The sequence below is a fragment of the Manis javanica genome, chromosome 9 (genome assembly GCF_040802235.1).
Source record: "Manis javanica isolate MJ-LG chromosome 9, MJ_LKY, whole genome shotgun sequence".
Classification (NCBI taxonomy): Eukaryota; Metazoa; Chordata; class Mammalia; order Pholidota; family Manidae; genus Manis; species Manis javanica.
The window spans coordinates 91,727,690-91,749,244 of NC_133164.1; the positions used below are offsets into that span (position 1 = coordinate 91,727,690).

A 21,555-nucleotide genomic window follows, 5' to 3' on the forward strand; every position below is an offset into this window, starting at 1 on the left:
TGTGAATACAATAAAAGACAAGCTTATACCCCAAGGTTATCATTATCTGGTTAGAACAATATATTTACAACTTATACTACCCCTCTCACCCCTCAAAAAAACATGCTACAGATTGGGCCCCTGAACATTTGAGCTGGAAGCATTTTTTTTAGAGAAAACTGTGTAGTTAAGTCCTTTTTAATATAGATGCTGAGTAAAATGAAGATGGAAGTGGTAGCAATTAAACAGACATGATTTTAGAAAAAACACTCTTTTCTGAGACACAGAGAAACCTGGGTAATACCTGAAGACCCTACATTTACAGTTAGCCTAGTATCTGCCCTTGTGTGCCTATCTCTTCACCTCTTTCTTTGTTTCTGAAATGAAAGAGCCTTCGTTTGTCAAAATCCAGGAGTCTCCCAGTTAAGGGTTAGTAGGAAACTAAGTAGGTCCTCATTCTTGTGTCCTGAACTAGTTCTAGACAAAATGGAGGCATAGGTGAGGCAACACAAGGCGATCATGGCCCTGTCTGCTGTCATCATACTGCAGATGGGCTTCAAGGACTCAGGCTGGCAATCCCAGGATGCCCACATCAGGGGGCCGTGGTAACCCTGCAGAGGCCTGTTGACCTTGAAAATAATACAGCCAGTTATTTTACCAGCTACATGGGTTTATTCTGAATGGCAGAAGAATTATAATTTGGGACATACAAGGTATGACAACACTATGGACAAGTCCAGAGAACAAAGGAGAGGAACACTACTTGGTAGAAAAAAGGAGGAAGCTGGGGAGGACTCTTTTGAAGGAATGTCCATGGGAGGAAAATTAGAGTTCAGTGTGGTAACGGTTTCTCTTTGCCTGAGTTACGGCATTTTCTCTTTGGCGAGGCTGTTGCTAGACTAAACGAAAATCTTCCTTCCACTTGCTGGGGTAGTAAAATAGGCTTCTTCCTATTGGAAAATGCAAGGTATGCTTCTTCCTGTTGGGATCTCCAATTGACAAGTTGGTGTGGTGTGAGTGTCCCCTTCTGTCCTCCCAAATCTATTCAAACAGTTTCCTTTATTCAGTTTCACAGATCCCTGACTTCTCTCCACCTAAGCCTTGTCTTCTGTAAAAAGGGAAAGCTAGTTATTTGCTGGGGATATTGAAAGGGTAGAGATTTTGTTGTGTAGCACCTTGCACATGTTCTAATTGCTGAAAAAATGCCAACCGTCCTGGTCAAATAAATAAGCTATAAGATTAAAGAAAAAAAAGCAGGACTTATCGCTTGGGACAGTGCCATTTGGCTGGGGGCAGCGTGGAATGTGGTGACTGGAAGGAGTTTGTCATCTCAGTTCCCAAAAGTTTAGTCAATTCTCAAAAGCCTTGTGTCTGATTTGCTGGCCTGGCCTTGTAACCTCAGTGGAAACACAAGTTAAATTCAAAATGTGTTTAATTTTATATCAAGAGATTGACATGACTTTCACCCTCAATTTATTTTTAGAAAACAAATATTTAAAATTACTTAAAGAAGTTTACCTGGAGATGATTAAATGTATGTCATGTTAGTACAGACAGCCCCCATAGAAGCAAGTAAGATTTAAAAAGAACTTAATTTCCTGTTTCTGAGGAGGGTCATATGACCCATTCTGCCTGGGTAGCTGTTCAGCTTACCCTGTCCAGCCTGTGTGCAGAAGGGTTCACCAGGGCCCAGAGCCAGCAGCCTGGCCAGGGGCGGGTCCAGCACGGAGAATGAGATGGGGGTGACAGCTGATGCCAGAGCCAGACAAGTGGAGGCCAGTCCACTTACTGAGGCCCTGGTATTCCGCAAGTGGTGGAAGTTTCCACAGGACATGGCCAGCCAAGTAGCAGGGCCTAGAGCTGGGAGCCAGGTCTGTGGTGGTCAGGAAGCCAGGTGGACTGGTTATTAACCGCATGGGCAGACTTGGGAGTTGAACTGGAGCCCCACAGTTTCCCCCTGAGTTCAGTGGAGGCAGTATCCAGGTGAGTGCAGTCAGCGCCTGGTGACTCCCCCATCAGTGAGCCCCTGACTGTGGGGGCCAGTTTCTTTATTTGGAATTTGATGTGACAGTGACACGATCTCATCTTTGCTGACTTCTGTGCCTTCTAAGAATCTCTCTGTCTTTTCCGTCTTGTCCTGTCCTCCTGGGTAGACTGATGAAGAGGATGAAGTTGAGGTACGACCGCTTATAAACATGAAGAATGTCCATCTGACCTCCCTGGAATGCTGTAGAGTCTAACCTAACCTAAGTAGCATGAAGCATCAGCACCAGTCAGTGTTCTAAGCCATGCATGGATGATTTCTGGTTGCTTTCCCTGTGCTCACTAACCCCTTGCTCTGGTTCTCATCATGCCATATGCACATGGATCAAAGGGTTGTCTGCATTTTCCAAGCCGTTCCTGAGTCCCAGGCCCTGTCTAGAGTGGCAGGTTCAACGGATTTTTCCTATTGTTTGAAAAGTGGACAGGGAATTATCCCTCCAGCCCTCTGTCTGAGCCTTTGGCAACTCAAATATGAGAAATGGATTCTAGAACAACTGCATAAAGAGCCCTAAAACTGAAGAGGAAGTGGGGCAGAGGCTAAGAGCCAGCCCACTGCAGGGCAGCCTCTGACTTGTGCTCATTTTCTTGATTGGCATCTGTTGGATCCACTGGGATGTGTGTGTGGAGGGGTAGGAAGGCAAGGGCTCCTTCACCTGGCCCTGGTGCAGATGTGATGACCAGAGGCCATGGTCAGAGATCAGAGAGCTGTCTGGCCCTAGAAGTTGAAGAGGCGGAAGTGCAGATGGGACAAGCCGCACACCACTTGGGCTCTGTTGCCATGGCTGAGACTCTGGATAAAAAAGGAAGCCAGGAATCTATGGAACTGTTCTTTGTAAACATTAATCTAACTGACTTTCCATTTTTCATCCAGATATTTGGCATTGTGCACATATAGCCCGATGTTCTAACATACCTCTTTTAAAACATACCTGCCCTAACTCTTTGTTCAGCTAGAATTAGAGAATTTCGTCCTGTCTATGTAATGCTTGTTTAAACAACTGTGTTTCAACATAACCAGAAGTAGCGAGTGTTGGCAAACCCAGTTTCAGCATGAATTTCCATGTCACATTCTGTTGTGGGCCCTGTAACTACTCCTCTGGGGGCCATTGGCAGGTCACTCAATCTTGGAGGGCTTCTTTGTAAACTGAGGTGGGACTAGATCTGAAAAAATTCTTCCCAACTTTTAACTGTATGATTCCTTAGCTGAATCCCACTTTTAAGATTCTATCATCATAATGATAAATAAAATTTTAACTGCTTTCTGGTACAATTTTTTTTTAAACCCTCAATACATTTGATTAACAGGGCTTATTTCAATTCTCATATCAGAGCTTTGGTGTTAGAAACAGATTTGGTTTCTGAGTTTTTTCCAGAGTCGAGTCAGTCAACCCTAACAGGTACCCACAGAGGGACTCTGCAGTGAGCCCAAAAAACACTACAGTCGAGGGAGGAGTATGGTCCTTCAAGCACCAGGGCTTTTCTTACTGATAAGAGAACTTCCTATAGACACACATGTTCTGTCATTAGTTCATTGACAACTTCAGTGATCACCATAACAAAGGTGTCTGTAGAATGTGCACAAATAAGACAGAGAGGAAAGAATGTTATCCTCAAGTAAACATTTATGAGCTTGAGGTGGCTTTCTGGGAAGTAACCTCATGCCCTAATTACCCTTTGGTCTTGCAGTCTGGCAAGTTCTCTGGCAGTTCTCCAGTGCCTCTGAGCCAGCCCCAGGGCCTGAGCTATGCTGAGGATGCCACTGAGCACGAGAACATGAAGGCTGTGCTGAAGACCTCGTCCCCCGCCATGGAGGACGCCACCCCCATGCTGGGTGTTCGCACGCGCAGCCGAGCAAGCCGAGGTAACTACTGGGAGTGGGGTATCTTCCCTGCTTGACCACCCTGTGGGCATCTGGTCTCCATCCAGGGTACAGATTACTATGCCCAGGAAGTGGCTGCTAAGGGCCATCAACTCCCCAGGACTCTCAGGCCCGATGGAATCACACACACACACTACTTCACACACACCTTTGTGACTCACCTGCAATTAGCTTCATCTCAAAAACAAACAACACTCTCCAAAGTATAGCTTGCTTCGCACGAGAGGAATTATTACCTTTTCCAAGAGGAATCCTCATGGTTAAAACAGGGGTTGTAAAACTATGGCTTCTAAGCCTACATCAGCCAGACACCACTTTGTAAATAAGAATTTCCTGGAAGACAGCTACCTGACTCACTTGTGTTTTGTCTCTGGTGCATTTGCTCTGTGATAGCAGGGTGGAGTGGCTGTGACAGAGACTGTAGGGACCATAGAGCCTGAAGTCTTCACTACCTGGCCCTTAGAGAGAGTTTATGGACTTACCCCTTTCCTTTTTTAAGTCTTTAGATGCAGAGAAGTAACTAAAACTTCAAGAGGGCAAAGACAGATAAGAGTTCCAAATTTTTTTCATAACTTGGAATGGATTATTTTATGTTAGTTAAGAATTAAGATGCCCTTTCATCTGAGAATGGTGTTCATGTTTCCCTGGTCTAGTGTGACGCCACCTCCACCTGCCTGAGTTACCTCCGTGCCTGCAGAATGCAGCCCACACTATTCGTGCTGCCATTGGAGGCCCGTAGACATGTCATCAGAACAAAGTGGGTCATACAGTACATGGTTTCTTGGAGCTTCTTGTGAACCAAAGGGCCACAGCCTGCCATCCAAGGAGGAGCCCTGAAAGGGCTTCCAGGTGGCGGCCCTGAGGTTCACACAGGATTCCCAAGTGAAGCTGCACTTCAGGCTTTTTATAAAATTGCCAAATGGTTTTCTTACATGGTGTGAGTTCATTATTGCTGACTCTAGTTCCCTTCCCTTCTTCTTAATGTTGGACTTTGGTCTTTTTCCTTTAACAGGGCTTTTACTTTGATATTCAGGTAAGAATATGCCAGAAAGGTTGTCTCCCGTCACCCTTCCTAGTGTTGTCCTGACTGAGACACAGGTGACAAAGTACAAAAGTCATACCTCTTACTATGAACTTGATTCCCAAGCTGTATGCAAACACTTGCATGTACTGTTATACCATCAAAGAATCAAAAGTTTAAGTTTTATGGAGGTTGGTCTTTCCAAATCCTGAAAAGACAGCCTTTTGGTGACCAACAGAAGATAGACACAGCTGTGAAGAACCACAGCCCTGAGCACTTTATGTGGCACATTCTGATTGTCTAATTTTCCACATGGAAGGAAAGGTGTCCTCTTCTTGGTCACTTCTGTCTATAAAAGACCTTCATTTCTCAGAACAGCTGAGAAGTGACAGGAAAGAAAGAATGTGTAAACAAGGCAGAAAGTATGTAAGAGAAGAAAGAAAGTGGGGAAGCTCTAAAGGTGAAGAAAATAGTATCATTAAATGCTGAGCAGTAGAGACTGCCATTCTAGGTGAAGCATAAAACAAGGAAAAGAATAAATAAACTGGCTGCAGTACGGTGGGGAGGGGAATCACTTTACCCTGTGGTACCAAAAAGGCCTCAGACATACCGTGCATGAGTCTCTCTGGACCCTAGCAGCTGTTGCAGACTTTGTGTCCCAGACTCCTTCTAAGGAGCGACAGTAAGTATGATGGCTCACTGTTAACAGAAACTATGGAAATCATAAAGAAGTGGAATGACATCTTTAAACTGCTAAAAAGAAAAGCTTCTATCCTAGAAGTCTATACCCAAAGAAACTCTTTCAGAAACAAAAGCAAAAATTGTGTTACATTAAAACAATATATTTATATTCATATAATTTTTCCTTTTGAACTATTTCTTTAAGTTATAAGAGAAAAATAAATTATAGTGTCTTCTTTCAAACTGCAATTTATGTACTTAAAAACATGAGGTGGAAATAAAGTGATATGGTACTATCATGGCCAATAATGCTTTATTCCCTCCACCACATCTCAGTGTGTATACATTTCACTGCTGACACTTGGAGACTGTGGTGAGCCAGCGGCCCTTTGGGGTGTGTAAAAGTTACGGACAGTGTCCCCTGATGGCTATATGTGGATGCATATGTTCCAGGAAAAGAAATACTTACATGACCAGAAAGAATGAGCATGAATAGTATTCAGGCAGGAAAGTAACCAAAGAAAGAGGGGATAAAAATGCAGAATCAGGAATAGGTCATAAGATGCATCATCACAAAACTGAGTCTGACAGTCCTAGACAATGGCAAGATGTTCCTTTTAAGCATCTCCTGATGTATTACAGTGAAAGCAGATCCCTAGGGCTCTGTAAGGTGGGAAGTATGGATCATGCTCAGTGGAAAAATCAGGCAATGCTTTCATTTTTGGCCCGGCACTCCAAAAATGTATTATGAGCAAACACCATCGACTGAGCTTTGTGTGTTTTTGGACCGATAGTTTGGCATTTCAGAATGAGACACAGAATTATAAGAATTATAAATCAATAGGTAAAAGGGAAAACAGGAAATTGCTGGGCAAAACACAATAGCACTATTGATTGCTCTCTCTACTCTGAGGAGGACCACTGTTCAGGGGCTCTGCAGGTTCCAGTCTGAGCACTGTGCCATGGGAGGCCTCTTTCCTCCATTTAGACCACCTGAATCATCCTGAGAGTGCAGGAATATTCAGCAATTTCAAGAATCATCTTTGAGAAGTGCCTATTTTTAAAGGTTTTTATAACGCTGAAAAAACTAGGCTGCTGATGGGAACAAGTAGATCAACTTCCCATGGACATAAGCAGAAAAAGTACAATTTACTGTTTCTGTATATGGCAACACAGCAGATATGCTATTGTTCATAAAACACATTTTTTAGATGACCCCAACAACAACAAAAAGTCTTGTCATTGGAAAGCATCATAGCCCCGTAGCCACAGGTCTCAAATACAGGCAGGCAGAGCCCTGGCTCCTGGTACTCGTTTTGCAAAGTGTGAATTATATATGTAGTTAATTCAGTCATACAAACTTTACTAACAGAAAGTAAGACTGAATTATGGTATATTACATATTTGCAATAAAATTTCAACCACAAACACATGTCTGTGAAAATCATAGACTACTGAAACTGTGATCAGCTATTTCCAACTATTTTCTATCAATATCAAAACATCAGAAGTGTAAAAAAAAATTAATAGGAGAAGAAGTCAAAATTTTAAGACACATATTAAATAAAGTGTATGGGTTTGTGGTTTGGGAAAAGCTGACTGTCCTTTAGCTGGACCTTAGGCTCTGGATGCCTGTGTTCCGTAGGCATCGAGTCTGAGAACACCCACCTGTAGGCTTTTGGAGCTGTATGTTTATTGCAAAGGGATATGTCAGTAGAAGAAATTCACAATTTGGGGACATTGTACATCTTCTTACAGAAGCATATTTCCCATCTTATGGTAGAGATTTCACAAGGAATTTGATCTATCACAAAGGCATAGTTCTTGATACATTAAAATAGCATATTCATTTTTAACTATGAAATGTGACTTGGGATCTCAGGTTTCTTCTTGCTCCTCTGCAGGCAGATGCTCTTATGACAGACTTGGTCTGCACTGTCTTAACAGAGTGATTTAGAAATGGATTTTTATGGTCAGCAAATCGATAGCTATGCTAGAGGGCAGTATTATGTAAGTGTCCCCCGCAGTGGGGACAGGTGAGTGCCCCAGTTCTGTCAGGCACAAGCCCTGGCTGACAGCTCCCTGCTGGAGGAGCAGTGCTGAGGTTCTCTGCCGTGGCTTCCTTCTCTCTGAGTACTTGCGCTGTCTGCTTGGTTGTCTCTTCAGGATCCGCTAGTTCATGGACTATGGGAACTGATGACTCACCTAACGTCACAGATGATGCGGCTGATGAGATCATGGACCGCATAGTTAAGTCAGCCACCCAAGTGCCCAGTCAGCGAGTAGTGCCACGGGAGAGGAAGCGCTCCCGGGCTAACCGGAAATCGCGTAAGTGTTTTGGAGTTGAGGTGAGGGATTCTCCCTGTAGGGACCTGCTGTGCTGTTCTGCAGGACGCAGGAAGGGCTCCAGTGAATTGTCAGAAGGGGCTGGACGGTCCACCTGTGCTCATCAACAAAAGATTTCATGCTTGACAATCAATGTTAGCCATTGTGGAAGAGAGGGGCTGCAGCCATATTTGTCCAATGTATTTGCTATTTCTGGCCAGGCCTCCCTCAATTTACACCTTGTGCCCTGGAAAGTCTGAAAGGCGCTTAAATGTCTCTGTTCTGCAGGGATGGGCACGGGGGCTGTTGCTAAGTACTGCCCTGAATGAGGCCATATTTCTGTCCTTCACCCAGCATCAGGGGCCACTTTCTGGGCTAGAGATGGGTTCCCCAGGGGTTCACTGCTGCTCAAGAACATGCTGAAGGTGAAAACTAGTGATTTTATGGCCATTAGGATGCTTCAAATATTTAATGTTAACCTAGATTGACCAGTTTTTTTTCTTTTCCTACCAAATAGAGGATTCAACTAAATTGAAGTGACTCATTTTCCCCTTTAGTCTTAGCCTACTGCCTACTCCTGCCCACTGAATGATGGGTGTGGAGTAGCCTCTATAAGGCATTGTGGCATCTTTCAAAGGGACTGCTCTATGAAGAGAAACGGGGTTCCTCTCAATCCTTTGACATCTGCCTGCATAGCTGTGACCCTTGTGTGTTTCAGGAGAGAGCTCAGCCCCCAAGCTTCAGCCCACTGTGGGGTCACTCAAGAGACCAGTTTGAGTTCTCCACCACCTCTGTCTCCAGGAATAAGGGATGGTGACTAGGACAGGGATTTATGACCTTTCACAAGAAGGAAGCCTAGTTGCCTCTCTCTGTCTTGGCTTCAAAAACTGAAAGGAGAATAACTCCAAGTAAGCAGGGGTTCAGTAAGAACTCACACTTGGAGAGTTTGGTGCCCTCGCTGAGATTCAGACAGGTAGTTGGGGTTTGGGCTGTGTACATTGGACACTGTGGTTCTACTTGACCTGTTGACATGTTTGTTTCTAGGGTAAAGACACTGAACCAAATTGTTGCAGACTATTGGATCTTACTCCTTTATATCATCTGCTTTAGTGTCTAATGGGGACTTTTTTTCCCAGAAAGGAAGATAACACTTGGCAACTCCATCAGAGAGAAGCAGAGCCTCTCAAACTATGGCGTTTGGGGGGCAGTGAGTTGGGGATACTATTCTCATTCAGTAAGGTGGGAGTCTGAGAGTCTTGTTTCTGCCACACTTCCAGTTGAGGTCCATGCTGTTAGTCCTTGGGACATACTTCAAGAAACAAGGCTCTTGCGCTGTGATTCTCAATCATGGGTGCACATTGGAGCCTTCTACAGAGCTTTAAAAATTCCAGGGGTTTGGGCTGCATCCATGGTGCCTATGTCAGGGGGTGGAGTCCTGAGGTCTGGATTCCTGCCCCAGCCCCTCAGTTGATTAGTGAGTGATTATCTCCTTCAACTGGGTGGCGTCCTGCCACATCCCCTCCATTTTTTTTAAATGGAAAACTCATTCAGGGGAACTGGCTTCTTATACATTCAAGGAGAGGCTCCAACATCTAAGGCTATTACAGTTATTTTTTTTATTAAGGTATAATTGATATACACTCTTAATGAAGGTTTCACATGAAAAAACAATGTGGTTACTACATTTACCCATATCATCAAGTCCCCACTCATACCCCAATGCAGTCACTGTCCATCAGTGTAGTAAGATGCCACAGATCCACTATGTGCTTTCTCTGGGCTACACTGTTCTCCCCATGATCCCCCACACCATGTGTACTAAACATAATACCCCTCAATCCCCTTCTGCCTCCCTCCCCACCCACCCTCCCACAACCCTCCCTTTGGTAACCACTAGTTTATTCTTGGAGTCTCTGAGTCTGCTGCTATTTTGTTCCTTCAGTTTTGCTTCACTGTTATACTCCACAAATGAGGGAAATCGTTTGGTATTTGTCTTTCTCCATCTGGCTTATTTCACTAAGCATAATGTCTTCCAGCTCCATCCGTGTTGTTGCAAATGGTAGGATTTGTCTCATTCATTTGGCCTAATAGTATTCCATTGTGTATATGAGCCATATCTTCTTTATCCATTAATCTACTGAGGGACACTTAGGTTGCTTCCATATCTTGGCTATTGTAAACAGTGCTGTGATAAACATAGGGATGCATATGTCTTTTTGAATCTGAGAAGCTGTATTCTTTGGGTAAATTCCAAGGAGTGGGATTCCTGGGTCAAATGGTATTTCTACTTTTAGGTTTTTGAGGAACTTCCATATTGCTTTCCACAATGGTTGAGCTAGCCTACATTCCCACCAGCAGTGTAGGAGGGTTCCCCTTTCTCCACATCCTCGCCAGCATTTGTTGTTCTTAGTCTTTTTGATGTTGGCCATTCTTACTGGTATGAGGTGATATCTCATTGTGGTTTTAATTTTCATTTCCCTGATGATTAGTGACATGGAGCATCTTTTCACGTGTCTGTTGGCCATCTGAATTTCTTCTTTGGAGAACTATCTCTTCATATCCCCTGCCCATTTGTTAATAAGGTTATTTGGGTGCTTTTTGGGTGTTGAGGCATGTAAGTTCTTTATATATTTTGGATGTTAACCCCTTGTCGGATATGTCATTTACAAATATATTCTCCCATACTGTAGGATGCCTCTTTGTTCTGTTGACGGTGGCCTTTGCTGTACAGAACTATTTAGTTTGATGTAGTCCCATGAGTTCATTTTTGCTTTTGTTTCCCTTGCTCAAGGAGATGCATTCAGGAAGAAGTTGCTCATGTTTATATTCGGGATATGTTTGCCTATGTTGTCTTCTAAGAGTTTTATGGTTTCATGACTTACATTCAAGTCTTTAATCCATTTTGAGTTTACTTTTGTTTATGGGGTTAAACAATAATCAAGTTTCATTCTCTTGCATGTAGCTGTCCAGTTTTGCCAACACCAGCTGTTGAAGAGGCTGTCATTTCCCCATTGTATATCCATGGCTCCTTTTTCGTATATTAATTGACCATATACAGTTGGTTTTATATCACGGCTCTCTAGTCTGTTCCATTTGTTTATGGGTCTGTTCTTGTGCCAGTACCAATTTGTCTTGATTACTGTAGCTTTGTAGTAGAGCTTGAAGTTGGGGAGCGTAATACCTCTAACTGTATTCTTCCTTCTCAGAATTGCTTTGGCTATTCAAGGTCTTTTTGGTTCCATATGAATTTTAGAATGATTTTCTCTAGTTTGTTGAAGAATGCTATTAGTATTTTGATAGGAATTGCATTGAATCCATACATTGCTTTAGGCAGGATGGCCATTTTGACAATATTAATTCTTCCTATCCAGGAGCATGGAATGAGTTTCCATTTATTGGTATCTTCTTTAATTTCTGTTAAGAGTGTCTTGTAGTTTTCAGGGTATAGGTCTTTCACTACCTTGGTTAGGTTTATTCCTAGGTATTTTATTCTTTTTGATGCAATTGTGAATGGAATTGTTTTCCTGATTTCTCTCTCTGCTAGTTCATTGTCAGTGTATAGGAATGCCACAGATTTCTGTGTATTAATTTTGTATGCTGCAACTGTGCTTAATTCAGATATTAGATCTAGGAGTTTTCAAGTGGATTCTTTTTTTTTATTTTTTTAAATTTTTTATTGAAGGGTAGTTGACACACAGTATTGCACTAGTTTCAGGTGTACAACACAGTGATTCAACATTTATATACATGATAATTCTAGCTACCAGCTATCACCATACGAAGTTGTTACAATATTTCGACTATATTCCTTATGTTATACATTACATCCTGGTTACTTATTTATTTTACAATTGGAAGTCTGTACTTTTTTTTTTTTTGAGAGGGCATCTCTCATATTTATTGATCAAATGATTGTTAACAACAATAAAATTCTGTATAGGGGAGTCAATGCTCAATGCACAATCATTAATCCAGCCCAAGCCTAATTTTCATCAGTCTCCAATCTTCTGAAGCATAACGAACAAGTTCTTACATGGAGAACAAATTCTTACATAGTGAATAAGTTACATGGTGAACAGTACAAGGGCGGTCATCACAGAAACTTCCGGTTTTGATCATGCATTATGAACTATAAACAATCAGTTCAAATATGAATATTTGTTTGATTTTTATACTTGATTTATATGTGGATACCACATTTCTCTCTTTATTATTATTATTTTTAATAAAATGCTGAAGTAGTAGGTAGATGCAAGATAAAGGTAGAAAACATAGTTTAGTGTTGTAAGAGAGCAAATATAGATGATCAGGTGTGTGCCTGTAGACTAAGTGTTAATCCAAGCTAGACTAGGGCAATAAAACATCCACAGATGCAGAAGATTTCTCTCAAAACGGGGGTGAGGTTCTAAGCCTCACCTCTGTTGATCCCCAATTTCTCACCTGATGGCACCCCTGTGACTGTGCCTGTCTTAGGTTGTTCCTCCCTTGAGGAATCTTACCCGTCTCTGGCTAACCAGTCATCTTCCGGGGCCATACAGGGAAATGTAAAGTTGGTAAGTGAGAGAGAAGCAATATTGTTTGAAAAGGTTAGCTTTTTACTTCTTTGCATATTTATGCCCTGTGGCTTCTATGCCCAGCATTTGTCTTGAGGTATCTTTACCACTTGGAAGAATTATGATACTCGGTAAATTCAATATGAGGCACGAATTCTATTTAAGGGTTGTAATTAGGAAGGAAGAAGAAAAGCTATAGAAGTAGCAGGCAGAAGAAAACATGGGAAGATTGATTATTTCTTTGACATATCTTCTTGTAGAGTAACTTCAGCATGTATAGGTTTTAAACTACTAATTAAATTGCACACACACATTAACATAATAGGAGTACAGTTACATAACCAAAACAGACCTATAATTACCAGCCATCTCCAGTGAAACCAAGAAAACCAGTTAGGCACCTTAGGCATTTGTGAAAACTTATCTATGATATGGTGGGTATTGTCCAACTGAACTTGAACAGTCTAAGAGAAATCAGGCAAATTAAAACAACCCATTCCTGGAGACTGTTCACATCCCATATGTTCTTTTAACAGTAGATAGTCTGTAGTTGTAAGATTTTGGAGCGCTACAATTTGCACTTCTCCTAATTCTTGGTTGAGTTCCAACAGTATAGATCCAGTCAAATTTGTTGTTTTACTGTATGCACAGGTCAGCTTAGATATCTCCTTCTTCATTCCCATGGCAAGTCCAGGAACTGGTGGGATGAGTGCATCTACAGCTGTAACAGCGCATGGATCTTTGTTGGGGTTTTTTGATGATCCTCTTCTGGTATGAGTCTTCCAGAGAGTGCTGATGTTGGAAGTTCTTTTTCATATCATATGTTAGTTCATTTTCTGGGTAGCCAAATTAGGCTTTGATCCTCTGTATAAACACAAACAGACCCTTTGCCTACACTTTTATATGCCCTTTATACCATTGTGTAGAACTCATTGGAGGTCACCACACAGGAACTGCTTTTTTTTTTTTATTTAAGAGAAAGGAATATTATCAGAAAAATGTACCTCCATTCAAGTGGATTCTTATTACAGTTATTTTTTCCCCAGCATTTTTCTATTTCCTCGTGTTGTAAACTGTCTGCTGGTCTCCTGGCACACCCATGTAAGAACTTGGCTCAGGATTTGATACTCAAAGTTGGTTCTCAGATAATATGGGCATCTCCTAGAGACTTGTTAGACATGCAGATTCATGGGTCCTACTCCAGGGCAACCAATTCAGAATTTAGCAAGATCCCCAAGTGACTCATATGCTGTACTAGATGGAACAACAGTGGGTTATGAGCCCAGGGGGCAATTTCAGGGTTCTTGGTGTGCATGTCTTCCATGGTGGTCTTCTCCAAAGGGGTGGAGCTCATCCACACTCTCCATGCTACAGGCTGAATTTCATTTGCTCTATGCCAAGGTAGCATTTCCTTTTTTGCCTTCTGAAGGGTAGGAGATAGTATTTTAACTTACATTTCTTGGCACCTAGGAAAGTTGAACCTCTTACCATTTGCATCTCTTCTTTTGTGTATGGCTAGTCCATATCATTTGCCTAATTTTCTATTGTTCTTTTTCATGGTAAGGTATTTATTTATTTATTAAGTAACTTTTTAAGTGAAACTTATGAAAGGCTTTTTGAGGTCCTAAGTAGATTATTTTCAGTATTTTCCCTCTATTGTTCTCCTAGTAATTACTTCAATAAACTGGTAACCAAATGACAGATACCTCACACCAGTTAACTCCTGGTCCTGCTGCAATGGCAACCTGATTACAAGAATTGCCACTGGGAGAAATTCGGTAAAGCATGTGGGTGGGAGGAGTTGGTCCAATGGAGAGAGTAGAGAAAGGCTGCCAGGCCATGTACTCTCATTCAAGGTGGATAGGGTCAAGGCCAGGCACTTCAGTAAAGGAGACTACATGAAACAGTTGCCTGGCCAGTCTTGAAGGCCCAGGGCATATGTTCCTTCCCCAGGCTATATGTCTGTGTTAGCAAAGAGTGCTGGCCCTGCTCTCTGGTCTCAAGAAAACCAGATTCTTTAAGAGACACAGAATGTCACTGGGAACAGTAACATGGTCATAATTAATTTTCCTCTTCAATCTGGCCAGAGGGCTATTTTGCTGTTTTTGTAGTTGACAAAAAAATAATTTCCTATGGTATCATTTTCATTCCAGTTTTTCGCAAAACAGCCATATATTCTTTTTATTTAGCCAAACACATTGTATTCTGTGATACAGTTACTACAACAAATACAGCACTGCATATATGTGTTTATCTGCAACAGGTTTAAGTTATTAGTAGTGGCACCAGCAGGAGAAATTTAAGATGGGCAAAGTTACTTTGATTTCCATCATGAAGGGATGATAAACTCCAGCTTTTCACAAGACGTTAAAGGGGTAAGAAAAAAACATTTGCAAAGTCAATGTGAAATTTCACAGTGTGGGCCTCACCCTCAAACAGTGCTGCATTTGATCTGACTGTTTAATGGTGACAATGAGGCAAGTGGATAATGAATAACCAACATATTTAGGCTATAACTGATTTGACTAAAGACAGTAATAGTTCAGTTATTACAGGAAACCAAGTAGAATCCATTCCATAACCGAGAAATACATGGTCTGCAAGCCATTGAGAATCCTCCTCAGTGATTAAATGTCTGCTTTTGTGTTTGATGCTGGCAACTAGGCCAGCATGCTACCACTGTCCTGCTAAAGCTTGAACTGTTTGGCCAGTTGGGACACAGAAAGGACACATTAATAGATTCCCAGTTCCCATGGCTCCGTTCTGCTGCTTTTCCAGCTAGTGCCAATCATAGTTTCATTAAATAAAATGTTTCCAATTGCCCAGTTGATTTCTAGCCTGTGAAATGGCTGACCCAACATATCTCGTGTACCCCCCAGATTCTAGCCAAGATTCTCAAATTGGCTGGTGCATCTGTTCACGGGAAAACGTTCTGAGAGCTCTCTGTGTTTTTCTTACTTTGGTTTCTCTTTTCATCATATTGGGGGAAAGTATTTTGTCCTAAGACTCTTCTCTTAGGCCTCCTGGATGGCCTTGCCTAGCGAATCCTCAAGCTGAATGGCATTTCTGATATGCTTACTAGTGCAGTTCTGCAAGCTGGGTCCTAGCAGCTGGTGATGAGAGGGGCTGCTCCCCTGTGGTCTTTTTTCTTGGGTCCATCTTTGGAATAGGGTCTCTGCCCAGCTGGCTGCTGCACGTGGCCACTGGCCCAGAGTGTGACAGAATGGAGGGAGGATTAGGGACTCATAGTTGGCCCAGTCTTCTCTTTTCCTGGGGATCCTAGGTTTTGTCATGACTGAGAGAGACTGAATGCCATTTTCCTGTTGAGTTTCTTCACAAGGGATGGGTCTGGGCCCCACCTGTGATGTAACCATGAAGTTTTGAGCTAAGGGCTGTATTTCTATAAAATGTGACCACTTTGATGTAACCTACAAATAATTGACCAATTTCTTTTAGCTATTTAAGATCATAAGGTGACCATTTCCTGACAGGGTGCTTTGGAAAGTGCCATGCCCCTCACTGATGGGAAGTGACTGTATTTCATGCCTTTGCTGCACATTCAAATGGAATCAATTTCCAGTCTCAGGAATTGGTACATTCATACCACACAGAAGGAGATGAGGTCCTGTTAAGTTACTTGACTTGTCAAGCCTCAGTCTTAGATACAATGAGACAGTTATGCCAGCCTCCCTGGCAGTTGTGAGGGTTCAGCAACGTGACAGGTTCCTGCTATTGGCCCTTGCTTCCAGGCTGTGTCACACTGCTGACTGAAGGACCTGAACCTGCTGGGCAAATGAAGCTTCCTGCAGGTGCTTAGGGGCTACTGTGTTGAAGTCACATGAGAGCCTGTGCACAGAAACCACACCTACCCAATGGCCACTCTGCTACCAACATCCATGTTACTCCCACTGACCACTGTCTGCCTCACTTGGCCTGCTGTAATTCATAGGCCAGACCCATCTTCGCCTCTCTTTTTACCTGCAGGACGCTGGTTTCATGGACTTACACCTGTGCCCTAAAGGCTGGGTTGTCATCATGGCACTTGTCTAGCATTGTTGTGACATCCCAGATGGAGAACTGATGAGCTAGGCTTCATTTAGAAAGGATACAGTTCTTTCCTGCCCCAGAGTTGAAGTAATACTGAAAACAGAGTCTGTAGATCCTGAGCTGCCCATCCTTCTTATCTGTAGACTTCCCCAAGCTCACGTAGTTCCTCCTGGAAAACAGTGGAGAGAACTTGTTTCATCTCTTTCCTCCCAGGCACTCTGCATTCCCTCACCCATAACAGGACTCATAACAGGCAGTCTGCATTTGAATTTTAACTGATTGCTTTCTGTTCAGAGCCTACCTAGGAGCCAGAGAGATTATTGAGGAGTACTGGATATGAATGTAACCACAGGTGTAGGAAGTGCATGCCATAAAGGCTTTGCCAAGAGCAAGACCAGACCAGTGACTATAGAAAGTTCCTGTAGCCATCAGTATTTCTAAGAGCCATCTCAGCATAAGTGAACTTAATTCTGGGTCAGGAAGAACTCAGAGACTTCAAGCCTGTTGCCACAAAGGGGACATCATCTTCTTAAGAGCCTGCCTCTCCCTGCATCTCAGGCAGATGGCAGTGATTGAAGTTAGAGATGCCAAACCTGGCTGGCCATCTGAATCTCCTAGGAAAGGTTAAAATGCAGTGTGTGGGCCTCTCCCTGAGAACCATGTTCAGTGTGCCTGGGCTGGGACTACAAAGTTGAGCTTAAATCAACCAAGTTTGAGAATCTTTACTTTGTTGTTATAGTTGTTCCAGGTTTTTTTTTTTTAACTTTTTATTTTGAAAGAATTTTAGGTTTACAGAAAAGATGCAAAATAGTACACAGAGCTACGTAGATCCTTTACCCAGCTTTCCTTAATGTTAACTCCTGGTGGACCACAGGACAATTTATCAAAACTAAGAAATTAACATTGGTACAATACCACTAGCTGAACTATGGTCTTGGTTCAGATGCCCCCAGATTTTCCAGTGATGTTCCTGTTCTATGCCGTGATCGTGCCCAGGGCCCCAGATTGCACTGAGTCCTCATGTCACCTTAATCTCCTCTGATCTGTGGAAGACATTTCATGGCCTTGATGCTTTTGGAAAGTCCTTGTCAATTATTTTGTAGATTGCCGGGCAATTTGGGAAACCTCTGCTTTTAGTAGACAGGATTTTATGTGGGAAGAAAAGGTGGAGGGTGGAAATAAGAAAAGGAACTGAGAGCTAAATGATGGACAAAGACGAACAAAACAACCCACAGAGAGTCTAACATCATATCACTAATAGCGACCTGCCTTAGTTCCCTATATTTAAGTCCAAAGGGACATGACTAAATCTGACATTTTGGCTCCACTCAGCAGACAAGTCTCTTAAAGAACAGGGAATACATAAATAGCAAGGCCAATGACCCCCCAACTATAAGACACATACTGTTAAGACATTTTGAAGTTCTGATATTAGTCCCTGTAATCCTAGGCACACTACTGTCAGTATACCTCATAGAAAATCTTTAGAGCCATTTTTTTCTGAACTGTTTGACACTATGTGGGAAAACCCTGTCAGTGATCCAAAGGTGGGAAGAGCACAGATGGGTTTCTGCCATGTGGAAGTAAAGCTCAGTGCACTTGCACTGAATGTGAGAGGTCATCAGAACAGGTCCCGCCAGGCTTCGGCAGGGCATAGCTGGGTCCAGGGTGGGCTATGATTCAAACTCCTGATTCAGATCCTTCTCTAACACTTACTGTGTGCGCCTGCACCAAGGGCTTGATCTCTATGCTGCCATATGCTCTCCTGCTGGGGAGATAACAGTATCCATCTCTCAGGTTTCCACAAAGATTATATGCAATAATCCACGTTGATGCTCAGTAAGTGGAGGCCACCATCATCACTATTCTCAGATTCAGTTCATTTCAGCAGAGTCACCTAAAAGCACTTTGTAGGATTAAAAAAATTTTTCAGTTTTGGGAGGTGGACATGTGGAGGTGGGAAGAAAAAGAACGTGTGGTTTTCCCTGAGTCTCCAGACACCCTGTGCTGGTGTTGGCAGTAGAGGCACCCCTGTGTCAGATCCCCCTGCTGTCACTGCAGCAGCAGGAGAGCTGTCGCCAGTGCCTGGGGCACAGAGTGACTGCTGGTGCCAGCAAAGTGACCCACACCGTCTATGGAAGAGCTGTGAGGCAGACAGGGATAAACATTTGCATGGTCTGCTCTCTGTTACACGGCTGCGGGGAAGAGGGGCAGTCACGTGACATGCCTATGCTGCAGCCAGAGCCTTCCAGCGGGAAGCGGAAAGGCTGAGTGCGGAGGGCCCAGACGTTATCTTATCACACTGACGCCAGCCCCCTACCCTGCCTGCCTCCAGAACTTGAGAAATACCCTATTTGATGAAAGACTTGTTTTTGTTGTACAAGTTCCATATCCTGTGTCTGGAGAGGGTCTGCTGCTCTGGGCATTTCTCCTCAACCATGTCCCTGTCAGCCCCCTGCCTCCCTGACTGCGACATTTGGCTTAGGGTAGAGACTCAAGTAACATTTGCTGAACAAATGAAAGAATGAATGAATGAGCAAACGAACGAATAAATGGAGAAGGATAGACAAACAGGCACCCAAAAAGGCCCTTCCCATTCATGATTTGAATTGGGGCACAAAAGCTAATTTCAACTGATGACACTTAATTCAGTTTTTTTCAAGTGGTAACATGAATTAACTTTGACTTTTTAACAAAGGAAGGGGTTAAATTCTTAAGGTCTTTTCCAGGGTTAATATATTTATAATATTTATTTTGAGGTTATTGTATTTATTATGAGAATTTATCTGAATTGTCAAAAAGGTCCATAGAAAATAGGATTCCATGAATGGAGCAGAATTTTCTGTGAATGCCTACTTTTCAGGGATATATATGCCAAGCAAAGGGGCCTTAGCCTATACTGGTCTTCCTCACGGCAGAGAGCACATGAGCCCAGGCAGAAGGAGTGAGGGAGGGTCCCACGGGGCTTGACAAATTAAAACTTTGAGTAGACCATGAAGCCAAGGCACAGCCTCTGTGCAGTCAGGCAGCAAGGCTAAGGGGACACCAGGAGGCCTTGTTGTATTTTCTTAGCCTGTTCCAGATAGGCTGGTCCAATGCCCATATTTATTAGATTACTACACATGGTGTAAGGTGCCAGCATCCTTATTCAAGTATTTGCATGAACCAAATACTAGTTACAGGACTAAAGCAAATGTGTGAACAGAAGTATTAAAGAACCATCTTTAAATGACCTCCTGGCTAAAATGCCCACCAGTTTATGGAGTCTCCTGTTGTCGCTCAGCCAAGCTTGTATCCCTAAAAGCCCTTCCCATTCATGATATGAATTGGGGCACAAAGCTAATTTGGGGCACAAGCTTGTATACCTAAAGGCACACAGGTTCTGACTCATACACATGTCCATGCCAGCCATGGGACTAACACAACTCAAATGCCCTGCTAGTGCAGTTGGACTTCTTCAGGCAGAATTTTGTATCTTGGATAAGAGTTCTTAGCAGTCCTTGTCAAGAATGAGAAACATTTTATCTTATTTTCTGCCATTAAAATTGTTATCTTTCTTCTAAAGAACATAAAAGGTTATTACAAACTAGTATTTTTTATTGCTGCCCCATAGAACGAATTTTTAACTGAGTAATGGAATTAAATGCAGTCTGCATCCAGCTAGGGCTCTGGAGCCAAACATTTTGTCTGGACGAGTTAGACAGTCTGCAGCCCAAGGGGCCAGGAGTAGGGAGAGGGTGAGCTAGTGCAGGAGCAGCTGCAGATGGATGGTTCTGGAGCTCAGAGCTAGGCTTAGAAATACAGTAGTGTGGGGGGGCATGACTTGAGGGTACCCTTCAGCACAAATCTTTTTTTTTTTTTTAGAATGTTCTAAAACTTTTATTAATGAACACATCATAAAGCAGAGAGGGAATTCTATGTCTATTTTAACCATTCGAAGTTGCCAGCCTTGCCAGCTGTTTTCTGCCCATTAAAAATTTTTTTTTCATGATTCATGTCACTTTTTATTGGGACAGTTTTTAGATAACAAAGATTTCAAATGTTAAAAGATACAAAAGTTAGTATTGTCATAAACACTGAGTCAGCAAATTACATAAGTGTATGAACATCCATGTAGTTACTTTACTTTCCTGATCAAGTCTGAAGTTGAGCATAGTGACAGAGAACTATTTTCTATGACTTATTATGACCAAGTTTTATTTTAAGTTGTGTTACCTCCATAGAAGGGCCATGAAAATAGGATAATGATAGTAGGAGGTGAAAGGGATTGGTTTGGTCTTTTCAATAAAGATAAAAGTTGCTGAGGTTTTCAGAATTAATATTAGATTTAGATTGTGACCTGTTAGATTTTACATTGAACTCTTTGTCATATTAATTTCCTAAAAGGTAATGCTTAAACATTAAATGTTAGTGTGCTCTTCATGTTAATATGGCAGAGTTTTGTACACTAAATTAAAACCTATTGATGTACTGGACTTTTGAGCCAAGGGAAAGAATCAATACTCTCTTTCCAGGTATCTTAAGGGTAAAAGCTTATTCTAAGATAGTTTGCCCATTGAGGTCATTAGATTTTTTTTTTTTTTTGAGAGGGCATCTCTCATATTTATTGATCAAATGGTTGTTAACAACAATAAAATTCTGTATAGGGGGGGTCAATGCTCAATGCACAATCATTAATCCATCTCAAGCCTAATTCTCGTCAGTATCCAATCTTCTGAAGCATAATGAACAAGTTCTTACATGGTGAACAAATTCTTACATAGTGAATAAGTTCTTACATGGTGAACAGTAAAAGGGCAGTCATCACAGAAACTTTCAGTTTTGATCATGCATTATGAACTATAAACAATCAGGTCAAATACGAATATTTGTTTGATTTTTATACTTGATTTATATGTGGATCCCACATTTCTCCCTTTATTATTATTATTATTTTTATTTTTAATAAAATGCTGAAGTGGTAGGTAGATGCAAGATAAAGGTAGAAAACATAGTTTAGTGTTGTAAGAGAGCAATTGTAGATGATC

The 21,555-nt window shown here is 42.2% G+C and overlaps 2 protein-coding genes across 13 annotated transcripts in view; one reads left to right on the forward strand and one right to left on the reverse strand.

The window, feature by feature from the left end:
• FHOD3 (formin homology 2 domain containing 3) overlaps positions 1 to 21,555 on the forward strand; it is a 523,260-nt gene that overhangs the window by 492,159 nt on the left and 9,546 nt on the right. For 8 of the 11 annotated variants that reach the window (XM_073212918.1, XM_073212922.1, XM_073212920.1 and 5 more), the window contains 3 exons: positions 2,133 to 2,156; positions 3,709 to 3,883; positions 7,770 to 7,931. In XM_073212918.1, the coding sequence (XP_073069019.1) occupies positions 2,133 to 2,156; positions 3,709 to 3,883; positions 7,770 to 7,931 (361 nt within the window). The remainder of the gene's footprint in view (positions 1 to 2,132; positions 2,157 to 3,708; positions 3,884 to 7,769; positions 7,932 to 21,555) is intronic. The other 3 variants (XM_073212919.1, XM_073212921.1, XM_073212926.1) reach the window with 1 other exon arrangement.
• The window catches only part of TPGS2 (tubulin polyglutamylase complex subunit 2), a 149,989-nt gene that overhangs the window by 8,748 nt on the left and 119,686 nt on the right, over positions 1 to 21,555 (reverse strand). The window lies entirely within an intron of this gene.